Below are 16,202 nucleotides of genomic sequence, written 5' to 3' on the forward strand. Positions count from 1 at the left end.
TCATGGAGGGTGGGAAAACATGTTTGTTTTTGAACTATAAATAAAGATAGCGTGAGCGTTACGGGCCGGGCACTTGTGTGAAACTTGGTAGTTGGACATTTGATTTCTTTGTGCCGACGCCCCTTCCCCATCTCAGGACCTGAGCCCAGGCTGCGGCAGGACCACAGCAGTACTTACATCCTAAAAGAAGAAACACACATCTGATATCAGAACACATTTGATGTGAGAGATATCCACAGGTATTCATAAGGAATTGCTGGGATCACTACAGATGCCAAGTCTGCACTGGATAACAGGTCTCATACAGAATAGGACTTTCCGATGACATACACATAACTTAATCTACTTGTAGATTACATAGAATGTGCACTAGAGCATGAATGCTGTCTTGGTAATTGTGGAGTACTGTGCAGAGGTGACGACATGAAAAGGTCCGCATGTATAAATCTGCAGTCAGTGGGATCCACACGATATTCCAACACAGACTACGATAATTGTTTACGCTTTCAAAACCATGTATTTTTATTTGTGTGTGTGTGTGTGTGTGTGTGTACATGTCCTCGGGTCCTCCAGGAGATCAGAAGAGAGCTCTGGGTCTCTTGGAGCTGGAGATACAGTCAGTTGTGAGCTGCTTGTTTCGGGCGCTGGGAACCAAACTTAGGCCCTATAAAAGCAGTATGTGCTCTTTACTGCTGAAACATCTTTCCAGCCCCTGTTGATGCTTGTTTAAACAGTAGGTAATCATTTATTTTTTAACCAGCCCTTTAACAAATGATTACTGAACTCCAGGACTGCAACCGTGACTCAGCCTTTCTTTCAGAGCTATAGCTCTTGTGACCTGCAGACTGAGCCAAGGAAAGAGATCAGCTTTTTCACACCTTACATTTTCTGCATAATCACTCTCCTCCCAGACTAATAAAAAAAATGGGGAAGAACCTCTACATGTATATAAAAGATAAACACACACACATAGAGTGGAGGCTATTCCCAGGAGAAACCTGCCTTAGAGATGTTAAATAAAACTTAAATAAAAATCACAGTTTTGCTGGAATCGTCTTCTCTTCAGCACCCAAGTGTTTGTGGAAGAAAGTCTGGAGTTGCTGCCATGCATCCACTTGGGCCATGGCATGAGGCTTAGGCTCCCCTCCAAAGGTGATATTAGTACCCACCAGGACATGCATGCCAGCCTTGTACAGGGGGAAGTAAGGGGGCTCAATATAGTGCCCTGCTTCTGGGTATAAGATGATCTGGGGCTTCTCTTTCCCATGGGCCTGTAAGCGTTTGGAGATCTCATTGGCATAGAACTCGCTCTTCCAGTTGTGGTCATCCTGACCCACAAGGAGCAGGAAGGTGGTGTCAGACCTTTCCACAGGGATGATGCTCTTCGTCTCTACCAAAGGGCTTTGAAGTCCTTCCACAACATCCAAAAGGCCATCTTTGGTCATTTTGGCTCGACCTCTCAAAGAAGACAAAGGAGGGATAGTCTCATCCTTGTAGTTTATGCTGTTCCCAACAGCGGCCACAGAGCCATTGATGAAGACAGCAGCTTTGATGCCCTTCAGGAAGGAGGCCATAGCAAGGCCAAGTTCACCCCCTTTGGAAATTCCAAGCAGCCCAATTCCTGGACCTTTTACCTGAGAAAAACACAGACAGAAAAGAAGGAAACTGAGCCCACATAAATGTCGGACAGTGGCCCTGAGCCTGACTGTGCCTTTACCATCCTGACTTTGGTAGGGTCACTGGGCATCTGGGAAGCTCAGAGTCTACATGCTTCTCCAGTGAGAAGTCAGAGGTCATGTCTTGTTTGCGATTATTAAATAGCTGTTTTGCTCTTTGCCTGGTATTTTTGTGTGTATAAAATCATATTCAGGTGTATATAAACAAAACAGAATCAACATAAGGTGCTTTGGAAGCTTCTGGATCCGTATTAATTTCTCTCTGTATTTAAGTTCAGGCTCCTAAGCAGTGATGGGTACTGACGTGTCTACAACATCACAATTGCTAGACCGATCTAGACAATTAACAGCAGATAATGTTTGAGTCTTCAGAATGAGGCTTGTCCCCTTTATTTCGTTACAACCGTTCCCTATCCGTTCTGCGACTTCACAGTCACAGACTTTTGCAGTTGCTTTACCGTCTCCCTAGCTCTCCATTCCTGTCCCCATGTCATCCGTGTTCATGTACAGACATGGCCTTGTCTCCTCTGCCTGTCTGCACTGTGTTTACCCTACTTAGTTGGATATAAACTTATCAGCATATTCCCAGAGCTTCTCAAGTACTAGTTATTTAATGCTCATAACACTCTGGAGGCTGGACACAAAATCACAGGCATAAGACCATGACATGGCTAAGGTGATGAACACTCATGATTTGTCTTGACTACCTCAGTTTCAGTGGGAAATGGACATTGCTGGCGGTAACCCTCTCCCCTCGGCAATCTGAGATGACGGGTCACCCTATGAGAGATGGTACAAACTTCCTTGTACCAACTTTTTTATGTCCCCTGAGATCATGCCAGTGAAACATACTTTGCACTGTGGATTTGGACAAGACAAAATATTGCTTGTTATAAAGGTTCAAGCTACTGGGTCGCAAATCCATCTTTGACTCAAGGAGGCATTTAGAACACCAAATTTTAAATGGAAATACTCTAACAGCAAACCTGAGGGTGACTGAGCAGGTAGTTCACAGCTTCCTCAAAGTATTCCAGGTGGATAGTGCGCAAGCTCTTGGGGAGATCATCGTAGTTATAATAAGCCAGAGCCAGGACAGCAAAGCCCTTCCCAGCGAGCAGACTAGCCCGATACTCCAGAAGGCCACCTCCAAGTCCGAAAAGGTCTATGATCCCAGGAAAGGGTCCATTTCCTTAGAAAGAAAAACAAAAACAACCCTTCTTTGCAGATTTAGTGTTCAGATGTCTTGATATCTTTTTTATTTTATTTTATTTTATTTTGGTTTTTTCAAGACAGGGTTTTTCTGTAGCTTTGGGGCCTCGCTCAAACTAGCTCTTGTAAAATAGGCTGGCCTCAGACTCACAGAGATCCGCCTGCCTCTGCCTCTATAGTACAGACATTAAAGGCGTGTGCCACCACCGCCTTGCCTGAGCTGTTTTCTTAGATGCCACAAACACACTCAATGATTTCAGCCACACAGTACCCTGGAGGTGAAACTGCCACAATCAAAGGGCATTCTGGCAGTTTTCCAAAGTGGAGCTCTACTCGGGGGCTTGTGGTGGTTCACAGATACAGATATGGGTTCACCAATCAAGGTCAGAATCCAGTATGACAGGGATGGTGGGCAATCTCCGGGGACTGTCAGGCAATGGGGAGAATGAGGACAGCCTAACCGATGACAAGCTGTCAGAAGTATACAGAAGCAGAAGAGGCATTTTTACAATGGTTGTGAAGCTCACTCAGAAGGAAGCATCCCATGGTCCTCAGGAAAATCTGAACTTTAAAACCAGAGTTCTGATTGGGAGGGAAACACAATTGGCCATGAGGCCAGTGATAATAACCTCCCAGGAAAGAGACCTTTTATTATGGAAAACTTTGAGTTCTTGGATGTTTGCTTATTACTACTTAAATATGTAAAGATTTTTACCTAAGGAAGCACTTTTTCTGTTTTCAACATCACTTCCAAACCACTGGAACTTGCAAACCTAAGTTTTAACTGTTGTATAGGAAGTGCCATGTCCTTATCCTCAGACCTGCCATCTCTGTCCACATTTCAAAGGGATGAGAAACAATTCACCAAATCCCCTAGGGCAGCTCTCTGTGAGTTGCTGAACTGAAGTCCCTCTCAAATCTGTTTTTCTTTCCCTCTAGGAAAGAGTTACCTCAGCATCACCCAAGAAACAAAGCTCCATGGCCCTGCACGTTCACGCTTTCAGATTCCAGACTCGGAATAGAACTCGAGTTCTGCAAGTTAGAAAGTTGGCCAGTGCTTGCGAAGGCCAAGCTTGTCTGAAAGACTGTTCCAGGGCAGTCAGTGCCAAACGTGAACCGGTGCTCAACCCCCCGCGGGTCTTATTATCACAGAGAGGATTTCCAGTTCATGGGTCTCTGCTTGCCCAAAAAAACTTGAGATGCTGCTCCTGAAGTGACCTTCAGTTCAGAACTCACCCCAGCCTGAGTGCCAAGTCAGAAAGGCTTTTCCAGGGGCCACTGATCTCTAAGGGCCCCGTGGAGAGTGCGGAAAGAAGAAGGCACCCAGACAAAGCACCTCTGAAGCATCCCGGGCTCCCCGAGGGAGGGCTGCTCACCTGGAGGCAGGAAGAGCGTGGCGCGCACACGGCCCTCGCGCACGGGCACGCGCCGTACTCCGGGAGCCATGAAGTGACGCTCGTGCACCACCCGCGCCAGCAGCCGCCCGCCGTCGGGCTCGTGGCCGTCCAGCACCTCCAGCTCCACCACGAAGGGCGTCTGCACGTCGCGCTTTATCAGGCGCCAGAAAGGCCGGTCGGGCTCCATGGCCCAGAGCAGCCCCATGGGCTCGAGCCCCGCGAAGCTGCCGCCCAGCGCGGGCGCGCGCGCCAGGTCCAGCTCGCCGTGGGGGTCGGCGCGGTAGCGCGCGTGGGCGCGGAAGAGCGCGCCTTTCTCGTCGCGCAGGGCGGCGCGCAGCGTGACGGGCTGTTCGGGGGCCAAGCCGCGCACGGCGATGTGCACTGGCTGGTCGCAGAGGCAACCACCCGCAGGCTCCAGGATAATTATAGGAGCCATCAGGTTCTGGGCGGCAAAATCGTGTGTTGCTTCAGATTCTGTCTTTGTCTTGGTGCTTCTGGCCTTCCAGGACCTGCTGTGACAGCTTCAAACTCTTCGGAGTTCTTTGATGGCAGCCTCTATGCCATGCCCCCTAGCGGTGTTAGATACTACAGTGCGGGAGATGAGTAATGATTAATCTTGTTACACCCTGGTGAGAGCTGAAATAATGTATAAAAGAAAGACTGAAAAAGATACCGTTCCAAAAATCCGGATTGTGTCAAAGCATCCCAGGAAACTGTAATTCTAGTAATCCATGAGAAACAGGACCACAAGCCCTTCCTTTTTTTTTTTTTTTTTTTTTTTTATTTTCGAGATAGGGTTTTTCCATAGCTTTTTGGTTCCTGTTCTGGAACTAGCTCTTGTAGACCAGGCTGGCCTCGAACTCACAGAGATCTGCCTACCTCTGCCTCCTGAGGGCTGGGATTAAAGGCGTGTGCCACCACCGCCCAGCTTTTTTTTTTTTTTTTTTTTTTTTTTGGAGCCCTTTCTCTTTTTTATGCCCACACCAAGCCTTTTCCAGACTCAGCCTTTCTCTACTTGTTGGGGAACCTGGAGCTACTTCTGTGGAAATCAGACCTTCTGGGGTAGACTGATTCTGCCCCTTAATCACCTTCCAGGTAGTGGGGGCGGGGGCGGTGATGATGGTGGTGGTGGGTTTTTTTTTTTTAATTTAATTTTTCATACCAAGTCTAGTTCCCCATCTCTTGACTCTCCCCACCTCTCACTTCCCCCCTTTCCACCCTCTCCCCCATCCACTCCTCAGAGTGGGTAGAGCCTTCCTTGGGGAATCAACAAAGATGAGGCGAGACCAAACCCCTCCCCCCTGCATCAAGCCTGAGCAAAGTATCCCACCAGGTAGGGAATGGGCTCCAAAGAGGCAGTTCATGCACCCGGGAGAGGTCCTGGTGCCACTGCCAGGGCCTCGCCCCCAAAAGATCAAGTCCCGGGTGGTGGTTGTTTCCAGAGTGTTCCACCTGGCTCAAGCTGACCTTGATCTTGCTATGTTATTGAGGATGGTCTAGAACTCCTGATCCTCCTGCGTCCACCTTCCAAATGCTGGGAACACAGATCTGGGCCACCGCTCTGCCCTCTTCCAGTTCCCTATCAAGATATGAAATTAATTGTCCTTAACGGAAAAGTTTTCTCAGGATGATTCAACAGGCTAACAGGTTAAATCTGTCCTAACACCAAGCAGGGAATTGGTGTCTTCCAACTCAGCTGAATGTCAGTTTGAGGCTGGATCAGAGTTCAGCAAGAAGACAGTTGAAGCAAAGAGGGATATTTAAAAGGCTTTTGTAAATGAACTTATTACAAAAGCATGAGCAACTGCTATGCAGAAACAGAGACCAAAGTTAAAAGGTTAGAGTCTAAATTATGAAGTTGGGAATAGAGAAATAAAAGGGTTTGTAGCTGGCCATGAGACAGCTGAGCTTGGCCAGCGTTGGCAGGCATGCTGGCTTCCCCTGAGACTCCTTCCCTGGGGCCACACAGGCAAGGCATTGTCGCCGCCGGCTGGTATGTGATGCTTCTAATGAAGCTAGCTGTAACTGACTAAATTCTAAGCGTGAATTCTAAAAAAAAAAAAAAAAAAAAAATGACCTATTGCAGTCTGTCCCCACTCTGAGCTAAATAGGAGGTGACCAAGGAGAACACGGCTGTGTGGGTATCCATGGTAACTGTTGACTCTCGGCAGACAGTAAAGGAAAAGGCCCACGGTAAGTCTATGAGCTAACCACATAACCTAGAAACAAAGAGAGCATAGGTTAAGTGGCTAGCCGACCCCACCAAGGTCTAAGACCTGCAAGACCTTGCAAGGAGCAATACTGACCAGCAGACAGACAAGGTCAAGAGCTAACACTGTAGAAGCCAGAGATGGACAGAGAAGGGCTTCAACCACCCCTGACCAGGCAAGAAGTGCACGAACAGCTTATGATTATTGTACAACTAGGCCCCGGGTCTGAGAGTTTGCTCTAAAAGGTAGCTGCTAACCGGGCGGTGGTGGCGCACACCTGTAATCCCAGCACTTGGGAGGCAGAGGCAGGCGGATCTCTGTGAGTTCGAGGCCAACCTGGTCTACAAAGGGAGTTTCAGGACAGGCTCCACACCCCGTCTCGAAAAAACAAAAAAACAAACAAACAAAAAAAAGGTAGCTGCTGCCAGATGGAGGAACTTGGCTTGCAAAGAGCTTTCCTGGTTAGTATGTCTCCAACACGGAGGCAGAAATATATAGCTGGGCAGAACGCAGAAAGCCACCTTCTCCCGTCCTTGCCTGTGACTTTCCATGCCGTGAAGACACATATGGCTGCTTGTACCTGAGAGAGAAGCAGCTGAGGAGGTGACCCAGGTCTTGCCCTTCATACATCTTCGCAGGGGAGTGCTGGTTCTAGGAGCTGCAGGAAAGGTAAGTGTGTTGTGCAGGTATCACCCACGCCTTTCCACAGACAGACGTGAGAGGAATTGGCCTCACACAAATTCTAGTCCACCGATTCCAGGTACCCAGTGACATGGCCGGACTACCCAGATGACAGACAGGCTGCCTCCCGAATTAACCCCGAGCGAGAATTTCTGGGTCCCTAACTAGGGCCAGGGCTTCATGAATAGACAGAATAGGTTTTCTGATGTAGAACAGCATTTCTCTGGCTACTTTTGGTCAGGACACTCCCAGAGGGCTTTTCTCTGTCTCTGCAAGTCACCATGACTAAGCGACACGGGGTTCTGAACTCTCCGTGTGGGAAAGGCTGAGCTGCCGAATCTGGCATCTGGGTCCGAACTCAAGCCGCCAAGGGAGAGAAACTTCATTGTCTGAACTGGGATTGAGACATTTATTTCCCGCTTTCCCGCTAGGTACACATGAGGAAAAGCATTGGAGAAGTGAAATTTCTTGAAGCACAAGGGAGAGGTCAGCTCCTAGCTGCCAAGTGGGCCAAAGGGCTGGGCACTTGTCAAGAGAGGCGTGGTTAGAAACGTCAATCAAAGGCAGCCGACTGAAAGAGACCAGGTGGTGGCGTTGTTTAGAATAGTTCCTACAGAAGATTGAACTAAATGTAAAATTCAGTCACCTGTGTGAAAATTCCGGTCATGGAATTGAAACTTAGGTGGCGTTCTGCCTTACCACAGACCCAGAGCCAAACTACCTAGGAATGAGACCTCTGAAGCCAGGAGCTAAAATCACCTTTCTCCCTTTCTCCCTGTACTAATAAACTGAGTAGCTCAGGTGGGTTTGTCACAGGCGTGCGAAGCTGACTATACTTAAAGCTAAGTGTGAGGACTTCGAAACCTCCACCTTTTAAAAAGCTGTATTTCAGTAGATAGAGGAGGAGCTAGACCACCACAAGCTGTCTACCTTGAAGCCGCCTCTACGAAACATAGAGAGACAGAATAAAAGTCGGCCAGCTCTAAGAGTAAACTGCCACAGAGGATCTGAACTTTTAATTTCGAAAACGTTTTACAGCTACACAGTTTCTCAAAAAGACAGCAGGGATGTTTATACCGAACACCACTGCAGGACTGGGGCAGATCAGAGCTGCCCCTGGCAGGGCAGCAGAGTGAGAGGGGCAAATCTCCCTCAGGGGCGTGCTCCCTGTGGTGTCTCTTCTTCCTTCCCTCAGGCTCCTGCCGCCTGAAGGTTGCAGCACCTCCCAAAGGTGCCTCAGACTAAGAAACTAAGTCTTTAGCACGTGGCCTTTGGAGGACATTTGAGAGCCGAACACAATAGGAAGGTTAATTGATTGAAATGGAAGGCACAGTTTTCAAAATGACCACTGCCACTGTGTGCAAAGTCTTGTCATCCTGGTGACAGCCTGATGTCCACCTCTCTTGACTCCTCAAAACGCTTATCTGTAAGTCACCTACTTGAGTATTTGCAAAGACCTTTCCCCTCATTGCAGCCGATAACTCAAGTTGAGAAATGAAATGTTTCTTAGACCCTTGATCCCTTGACCCTTGATCCCTTTTATAATTTTATGGGATAGCCAATAAGCATTGCCACAGAGCCGGGGCACGGAGCTGTTGTTTAAACAGGACACAGGTGTGGTGGTGCGTGCCTTTAGGCCCTGCACTGAGTCTGCAGAGGCCAGCCTGGTCTACACAGTAAGTTTCAGGACAGCTAGGGCTAATAAAGAGACTTGTCTCAGAGAGACAGAGACAGACAGAGGTCAGGTAGTGAAGAGCGTAACTCAGGAAAACACTTCAGAACAAAATCAGACTTCATGACTGACTATCAAAACCATTGCAATTCTTTTCTCTTTATAAGAATGTATCAAATTTATTTCAACATTTAGTTTCATTTTTAATAAGACTATTTGACAATTACTGTAACTTAAAAATCATTGTCAGAGGTACAAAAAACATTAATAAACAGTTTAATAGTGCAGTAATTAAAGTTACTGGACCATGCATTTAGGAAAGTTTAATAGTCTCTGGAGTCTGCTTTACCACTGAACCACTGCAATTTTTTTACTAGAAGAAAATTTTATTGAGAGATCACCGGCCTCCAGTGGTGTTGTGTGGGCACACCTTTAATCCCAGCACTCAGGGTCTACATACTAAGTCCCAGGCTGGCCAGGGCTGCACTGTCTCAAGATTAGGAATGAGAGGAGGAAGGAAGGAGAAATAAAAGAAGAGGAGAGGGGGAGAAGGAGGCCAGGAGACCCTGGAGAGGACCACCTGGCTCCAGTCTAGCTCTTCCTGCTTCCTGATCTACCATGAAGTGTCTTTAATGCTGTTGTTTTTTGTTTGTTTGTTTTCAAGATAGGGTTTCTCTGTATTGCCCTGGCTGTCCTGGAATTCATTTTGTAGACCAGGCTGTCTTCAGACCCACAGAGATCCACCTGCCTCTGCCCACTGAGCACTGGGACTAAAGGCATGCACCACCACGTCCTGCGGAGTGAGAAGTCACAGCTGCTGCTCCCATGAACACCGTGCATTCCCGAATAGACCCTTTCCACATTGTTCTACAGGTGCGCTGTCACCCCAAGGCAAAAAGCAACTCACGTGCACATAAAATACGCGTAGCGCTATCTGCCTGCCCAATGGAGAGGTCCAGGGAGATGGCCTGCCGACCTGAGTTCAACCCCCACAGCCCGCATGGTTGAAGGACAGAGCTGATTCCACAAGTTAGTTTCTGACCTACACACACACACACACACACACACACAATGCAATGAAAAAATGCACTTGTAAATAAACGTGTGCTAACAGTTTTGAGAATGTCTTCATTTTTGCTGCTCCGCAAAGGTCTACTTAGGTTGTGTGAACTAGATGTGATTCGGGTTACTTTCCAAAATTTATTTATATGAGTGTCCCTTTATTCATAAGCCAGTTAGGACAGAATTCCTTAGGGGATTTTTACCATGTGGACACACGCACACAAACACATATTCCAAAAGATACATAGCTTTTATTTTAAAATTCTAGTCACTAGAGGAGGGGCCGATGAGTTGGCTCAGTGGGTAAAAGCACTGAATATACAATCCTGACAACAGAGGCCATCACTGGAATCCATGATAGGAGAGAACGGACTCGCAAATGCTGTCCTCTGACCACACACAGACACACAGACACACACACACACACACACACACAATTAAATTTATGAGTTCATTAAAGAGAATCTAATGCCCTGTATTTCTTACAAAACGAGACAAATGAGCATCTAAAATAATCTTCTGGAGGCTGTGGACCAATTTTTAAGTTAAACAATCTCCATAGTAATTTAGTTCTAATAAGTTTCTTTTCCTGTCGTTATTACCTTTTTCCAGACTCAAGTTTAGGGCATAACTTAGATGTTTACCTGTTAGCCTGAATGGGACAAAATCACAAGGCTTCAAGTGACCTTGAATAGAAAAATAAAAATTTCTGCTTGTTTCTTTGCTAGTTTAGTCAACATGAACAAGAAGCATTTTCAGAAATGTTATTTGGAAAATTGTTTAAAGACTCTCTCTACTCCATTGGGATGGCAAAATAATCACATTTTGTGTTTTCGTTTTGTGTGTGCGTGCAGGTATGTGTGATGTCTTTTGCGCTTCTGCTCTTTGAAGGGCCCACCACCCAGCTCCCAAATAAATCACAGCAGAGACTTAATCTTAGTTATGAGTGCTCTGCCTTAGCTTGGCTTGTTTCTTGCCAGCTTTTCTTATCTTAAATTAACCCATCTACCTTTTCCCTCTGGGCTTTTACCTTTTTCTTTCTTCTGTATATCTGACTTTCCTTCTTACTCTATGGCTGGCCCCTGATGTCCTCCTCTCCTTGTTCTCTGGCCCCTGATGTCCTCTTCTCCTTGTTCTCTGACCCCTGATGTCCTCCTCTCCTTGTTCTCTGGCCCCTGATGTCCTCCTCTCCTTGTTCTCTGACCCCTGACCTCCTCTCCTTGTTCTCTGACCCCTGATGTCCTCCTCTCCTTGTTCTCTGACCCCTGACCTCCTCTCCTTGTTCTCTGACCCCTGATGTCCTCCTCTCCTTGTTCTCTGGCCCCTGATGTCCTCCTCTCCTTGTTCTCTGGCCCCTGACCTCCTCTCCTTGCTCTCTGGCCCCTGATGTCCTCCTCTCCTTGTTCTCTGACCCCTGATGTCCTCCTCTCCTTGTTCTCTGGCCCCTGATGACCTCCTCTCCTTGTTCTCTGGCCCCTGATGTCCTCTCCTTGTTCTCTGACCCCTGATGTCCTCCTCTCCTTGTTCTCTGGCCACTGATGACCTCCTCTCCTTGTTCTCTGGCCCCTGATGTCCTCCTCTCCTTGTTCTCTGGCCCCTGATGTCCTCCTCTCCTTGTTCTCTGACCCCTGATGTCCTCCTCTCCTTGTTCTCTGGCCCCTGATGTCCTCCTCTCCTTGTTCTCTGGCCCCTGATGTCCTCCTCTCCTTGTTCTCTTGCTCTTTTTTCTCCCAGATTTCTCCTATTTATTCTCTCTGCCTGCCAGCCCCGCCTATCCTTGCTCCTGCCTCGCCATTGGCCATTCTGCTCTTTATTAGACCATCAGGTGCTTTAGACAGGCACAGTAACACAGCTTCACAGAGTTAAGCAAATGCAGCATAAACAAAAGTCACACACCTTAAAATAACATTCCCCAACGTGTGTGAGAGTGTGGCATATGCACACATGTAAATTCAGGTACACAAGCCTATGCATGCTCACGGACAAGACTAGGCTAGCTGACCTCCTCCATCACTCTTCACATATTCCTTTGAAGCACCGTCTCTCTTTGAACCTGACGCTTGCCTTTTCTTGACTAGGCCAGAAGCTAGCGACCGGTGATCCTCCTGTCCCTTGGGTTACAAGAGCGGGCAGGGTGCGTGGACTGTTATGTGAGTCCTCAGATCTGAACTCTGGCCATTGTGATTGCTTAGAAAGCACCATATACCTGCTGAGCCATCTCTCCAGCCTCACTAGGCCAAGTTTGTTCTGTAGAGAGAGTGACAGCCCACTGGGATTATCAATCCAACATAGAAAGCATAAGATGAAAAGATTTCATTTTCATTCATTGCTATGCTCATGGCTATTTAATGAAGGGTGGGTTGATAAAATAAAAGCACGCAGAGCTATTTACTAGATGATGGCAAGGGGCATAGCTCACTGATAGAGCACTAACCCATGGCGACTGTGGCCCAGAGTCTGAGCGGCAGTTCCTTCCCCCAGAAAGGTGTATTAGTACCTGTGTGTGCACATACCTCTTTTTCTTCCTCCCTCCCTCTCTCTCCCTCTGTGTGTGTGTGGGGGAGGGCACAGCACATGTGCACATGAGGAAGTCAGAAGTTAATATCGAGTCAGATTTCTCCTCCCACTGTAGGTCTCCAGGATTTAGGTCTTCGGGCTTGCACCCAAACATTTTTTACCTACTGAGACATCTTGCCAGTCTAGCAAAGGTTTTCTGACATGAGAGTTTTCAGAAATGAAAACACACCAAAACGTACATGCTTTCACGCCTAGAGTGCACAGAAATGTAGAATTACCTTTAAACAAAGCAGACAGGATCTAATGAGTAACCAAACAGGAGCCTTTGAATAATTTGCCTTATCGCTGTACCTTCAAGTATAAGGACATTCCTAAGGAATGGTAAATAATACATTAAACAAAACAAAACAACAACACCAAAAAAACACAATATCTAATCTTTAATACTTTATATTAAAAAATACAGTCTGTTTTTTTTAGAATTTAACCTATAACAAGTTCTTAGGACAAAGGCAGACAGCGGTCAGATTAGTTGCCAAAATATCACAAGAATGCTGTCTTCTGCAGCCTCTTGAGTTGTTGCTACAGCCCACACTGTTCTCAGTACACAGGCTTCCAGGCTCCTGCTAGGATGACCCACTAAGCTCTTCCTGCAGTGTTCAACCTCTTTCCTAGTCTAAATTCCAAAGTCCTTCTGTTAGTTATTCAGGCAGCTGGCGTGGCCTTCTCTGCAGTGCCCAGAGGTGCGGAGTAGGGACTGTAAGAAAGGAAAGTACAACAGACATCTTCCCACAGGTTCATCAGGGAACCAGGAAGAGAACAAAGTCAAAACTAGCATGACCTAGGGTGCAGGGCTGTGAGGATATGGTTTCTAAGGCGGACACCAGAAAGGTGTGCATTCCAGCCGTCCATGGAACCCACAGCTGGGCAGGAACAGTGTTTTACTCCCCTTCGTTGTTTGCTTTCCCGTTATGAAGTCATAAGGAGACAATTTCACCCCTTTCTCAGGCGATAAGCGGGAAGCAAAGGCAGCTGTTAATAATACCTTGCAGCCCATTGTCCTATTCTTATCTCATCCACAGGTCCCTAGGATCTCCTGGCATTCCAGAGCAAAGCTCAACATCCCGTAAAGAATGGGAACCTGCCGGGCGGTGGTGGCACATGCTTTTAATCCCAGCACTCGGGAGGCAGAGGCAAGCGGATCTCTGTGAGTTCGAGGCCAGCCAGGTCTACAAGAGCTAGTTGCAGGACAGGAACCAAAAGCTACGGAGAAACCCTGTCTCAAAAATAAAATTAAAAAAAAAAAAGAATGGGAACCTGTGTAAATTATTACTCCGGTCTGAGCACTCTACTGGCTGGGACAGAGCAGTTCATTTCTGGGCAGGCAAAAACACAGTGTCAGCAGGTTAGGGCTGACTGTCACACCCCTATTATATATATTAAGGTTCAACATATTTGTAATACTAAACCAGGCCCATTATGTTTGAAGTAGAGCATGCTACTCATGCAAACAATAAGTTGTACAAAAGAGAATATAAGGTAGCCTGTTATAGAATATTATTTTAACTGGACAAAGATGTATTAATTTGAATATGCTGTGGAATAACCCTTCTGTACATATATTCTGTATGAATATATGTTGCTATGATTGGTTTAATAAACAAACTGATTGGCTAATAGCAGAACAAGATAAAGTTAGGAGGGAAAGCCGAATTTATAGGGGCCGTATTATGCAGGCCCATATTTCTACACGGTATGGCAGTCAGAATTCTGAGCAACCTGGGAAGGTGCAATTTGCACCTGTCACACAGAAGGTGTCACCTAGCCCTTTGATAGTGAGACAAATTGACACCAGCCAAAGCAAGGGGTCAGGAGAGGCTAATGGTGTTCTGTTCCTTCTATTGTAATTTGGGAGGATGCCTGGGAAAGAGGTGTTAATTCATCTACCAGTCTATGTGACAGAGCAGGCATACAGAGCAGGCATAGATAGGAAGACGTGACAAAATGGACACAGAAAGGTGTGGACGTGGCCGCAGTCATTCTCCCGGTTACCTAGGAAACAGAATGCTAATGAATTTCCCCCTCAGTTTATGTTTTGGTATAAAAGCTGTTTGGAGAATGAACACAGGTGGATTTTCAGGATGTGAACTCAGAATTTTATGAGGGATCCCTGAAAACTCCCTCCCAATAAAGTCATGTGAGTTGTGTCTCGATTATTCCCACACCTCCATGCTGGTTCAAGAAATAATTTATGTTGGGGCTGGACCTCGACATGAACTGAGAATGAAGGAAGGAGGAAAGGTGAAGTAAACGTTTGTAAACCATCCTCCTCTTAAGTTGCAAGTTTGCCTAGCTGATGAGAAAATGAAAAAAGCATATTCTACTAATGGTGCTGGCATAACTGGACAATCAACACGTCGAAGAATGAAAATAGATCCATATTTATCTCTATGCACAAAACTCAACTTTAAATAAAGCAAAGACCTCAATATAAAACCAACCACACTGAACCTCATAGAAGAAAAAGTTAGAAGTACATTTGAATGCATTGGTGCATTCAAACACAGCCTCAGTGGCACAGACATTGAGAGAAACAATTAATAAATGAGATCGCCTGAAACGGAGAAGCTTCTTCCAATAAAAATATATGGTACAAGCCTAAACCAAAACTCTCAACAGATGAACCCAAAATAACTAAAATAACTTTAAAAAATGCTCAAGCAAAACGTCCTTGGCCATTAGAGAAATGCAAATCAAAACTCTGAGATTCCATCTTATCGCTGTAAGAATGACCAGGATTAAAAACACTGCTGACAATTTATGCTGAAGAGAACGTTGGGTAAAGAAAACACTCCTCCACTGCTGGTGGAAGTGCAAACTGGAGCAGCCGCTTTGGATCCTAGTATGGGGATTTCTCAGAAAATTAGGCAACCATTTACCTTAAAACTCAGCAATACCAGTTTTGGGCCTATACAAAAAAGATGCTCAACCATACCATAAGGACACATGCTCAACTATGTTCAAAGCAGAATCTGAAAACAAACCCAAAGTGCACCTCTTCTACACATATGATAAACGAGAAACATCACCCTTTACAATAGCCATAAATACCATAAAATATCTTGGAGTAACTCTAACCAAACAAGTGGGAAAACCTTTAGGACAAGAACTTTAAATCTTTGAAGAAAATGAAGACATCAGAAAATGGAAAGATCTCCTATTCTTTTGTGAAAGTAGAACCAACAAGCAAAAAATGACCATCTTACTGAAATCAATCTACAGATTCAATGCAAATGCCCATTAAAATTATAGCATAATCCTTCACAGACCTCAAAAGAACAATCCTCAACTTCATAAGGAAAACAAAAACTCAGGTTAGCCTAAACAATCCTAAAATCCTGTACAATGAGGAACTTCTGAATGCACCACAATCTCTGACTTCAAACTTCACCACAGAGCCTCAGGACTGAAAACAGCTTGAACACGGAAATGAGGATCAAAGGAACTGATTATCAATCCGTCTGGGATATGAACCCACATGCCTACAAACAGCAGGTTTTTGACAAAGAAGCAAAAATTGTGAAATGGAAAAAGAAGCATATTTAACCTGCTTGTTTATTTTTAATTGTCCTGAAGCTGCAGGTCTCTGAGGCTGCCTTTTCTCCAAACCTGCCTTTCAGCTCCCTGCTGAAGCCAGGCCACACAGCGGGAGGGAGGGGGCAGGACGCAGGCTTCCTCCTCCTGCCAGCCTGCCGTCACAAGCTCTGGCGAGGGTAGC

At 46.1% G+C, this 16,202-nt stretch overlaps 1 protein-coding gene across 2 annotated transcripts; it reads right to left on the reverse strand.

Annotated features, from left to right (window-relative positions):
- Positions 1-477: 477 nt before the first annotated feature.
- Positions 478-4,833, reverse strand: LOC142834618 (acyl-coenzyme A thioesterase 1-like). 2 transcript variants are annotated; one of them, XM_075947397.1, is made up of 3 exons: positions 4,262-4,795; positions 2,663-2,865; positions 478-1,634 (listed from the first exon to the last, which is right to left on the reverse strand). In XM_075947397.1, the coding sequence occupies exons 1-3, from the start codon at positions 4,716-4,718 to the stop codon at positions 1,035-1,037; spliced, it is 1,260 nt and encodes a 419-aa protein (XP_075803512.1). In that variant the 5' UTR covers positions 4,719-4,795; the 3' UTR covers positions 478-1,034. The 2 variants fall into 2 exon arrangements, with proteins under 2 accessions (XP_075803512.1, XP_075803511.1); XM_075947396.1 differs by having other exon boundaries at positions 1,216-1,458; positions 4,262-4,833.
- Positions 4,834-16,202: the final 11,369 nt, after the last annotated feature.

The sequence above is a fragment of the Microtus pennsylvanicus genome, chromosome 14 (genome assembly GCF_037038515.1).
Source record: "Microtus pennsylvanicus isolate mMicPen1 chromosome 14, mMicPen1.hap1, whole genome shotgun sequence".
Classification (NCBI taxonomy): Eukaryota; Metazoa; Chordata; class Mammalia; order Rodentia; family Cricetidae; genus Microtus; species Microtus pennsylvanicus.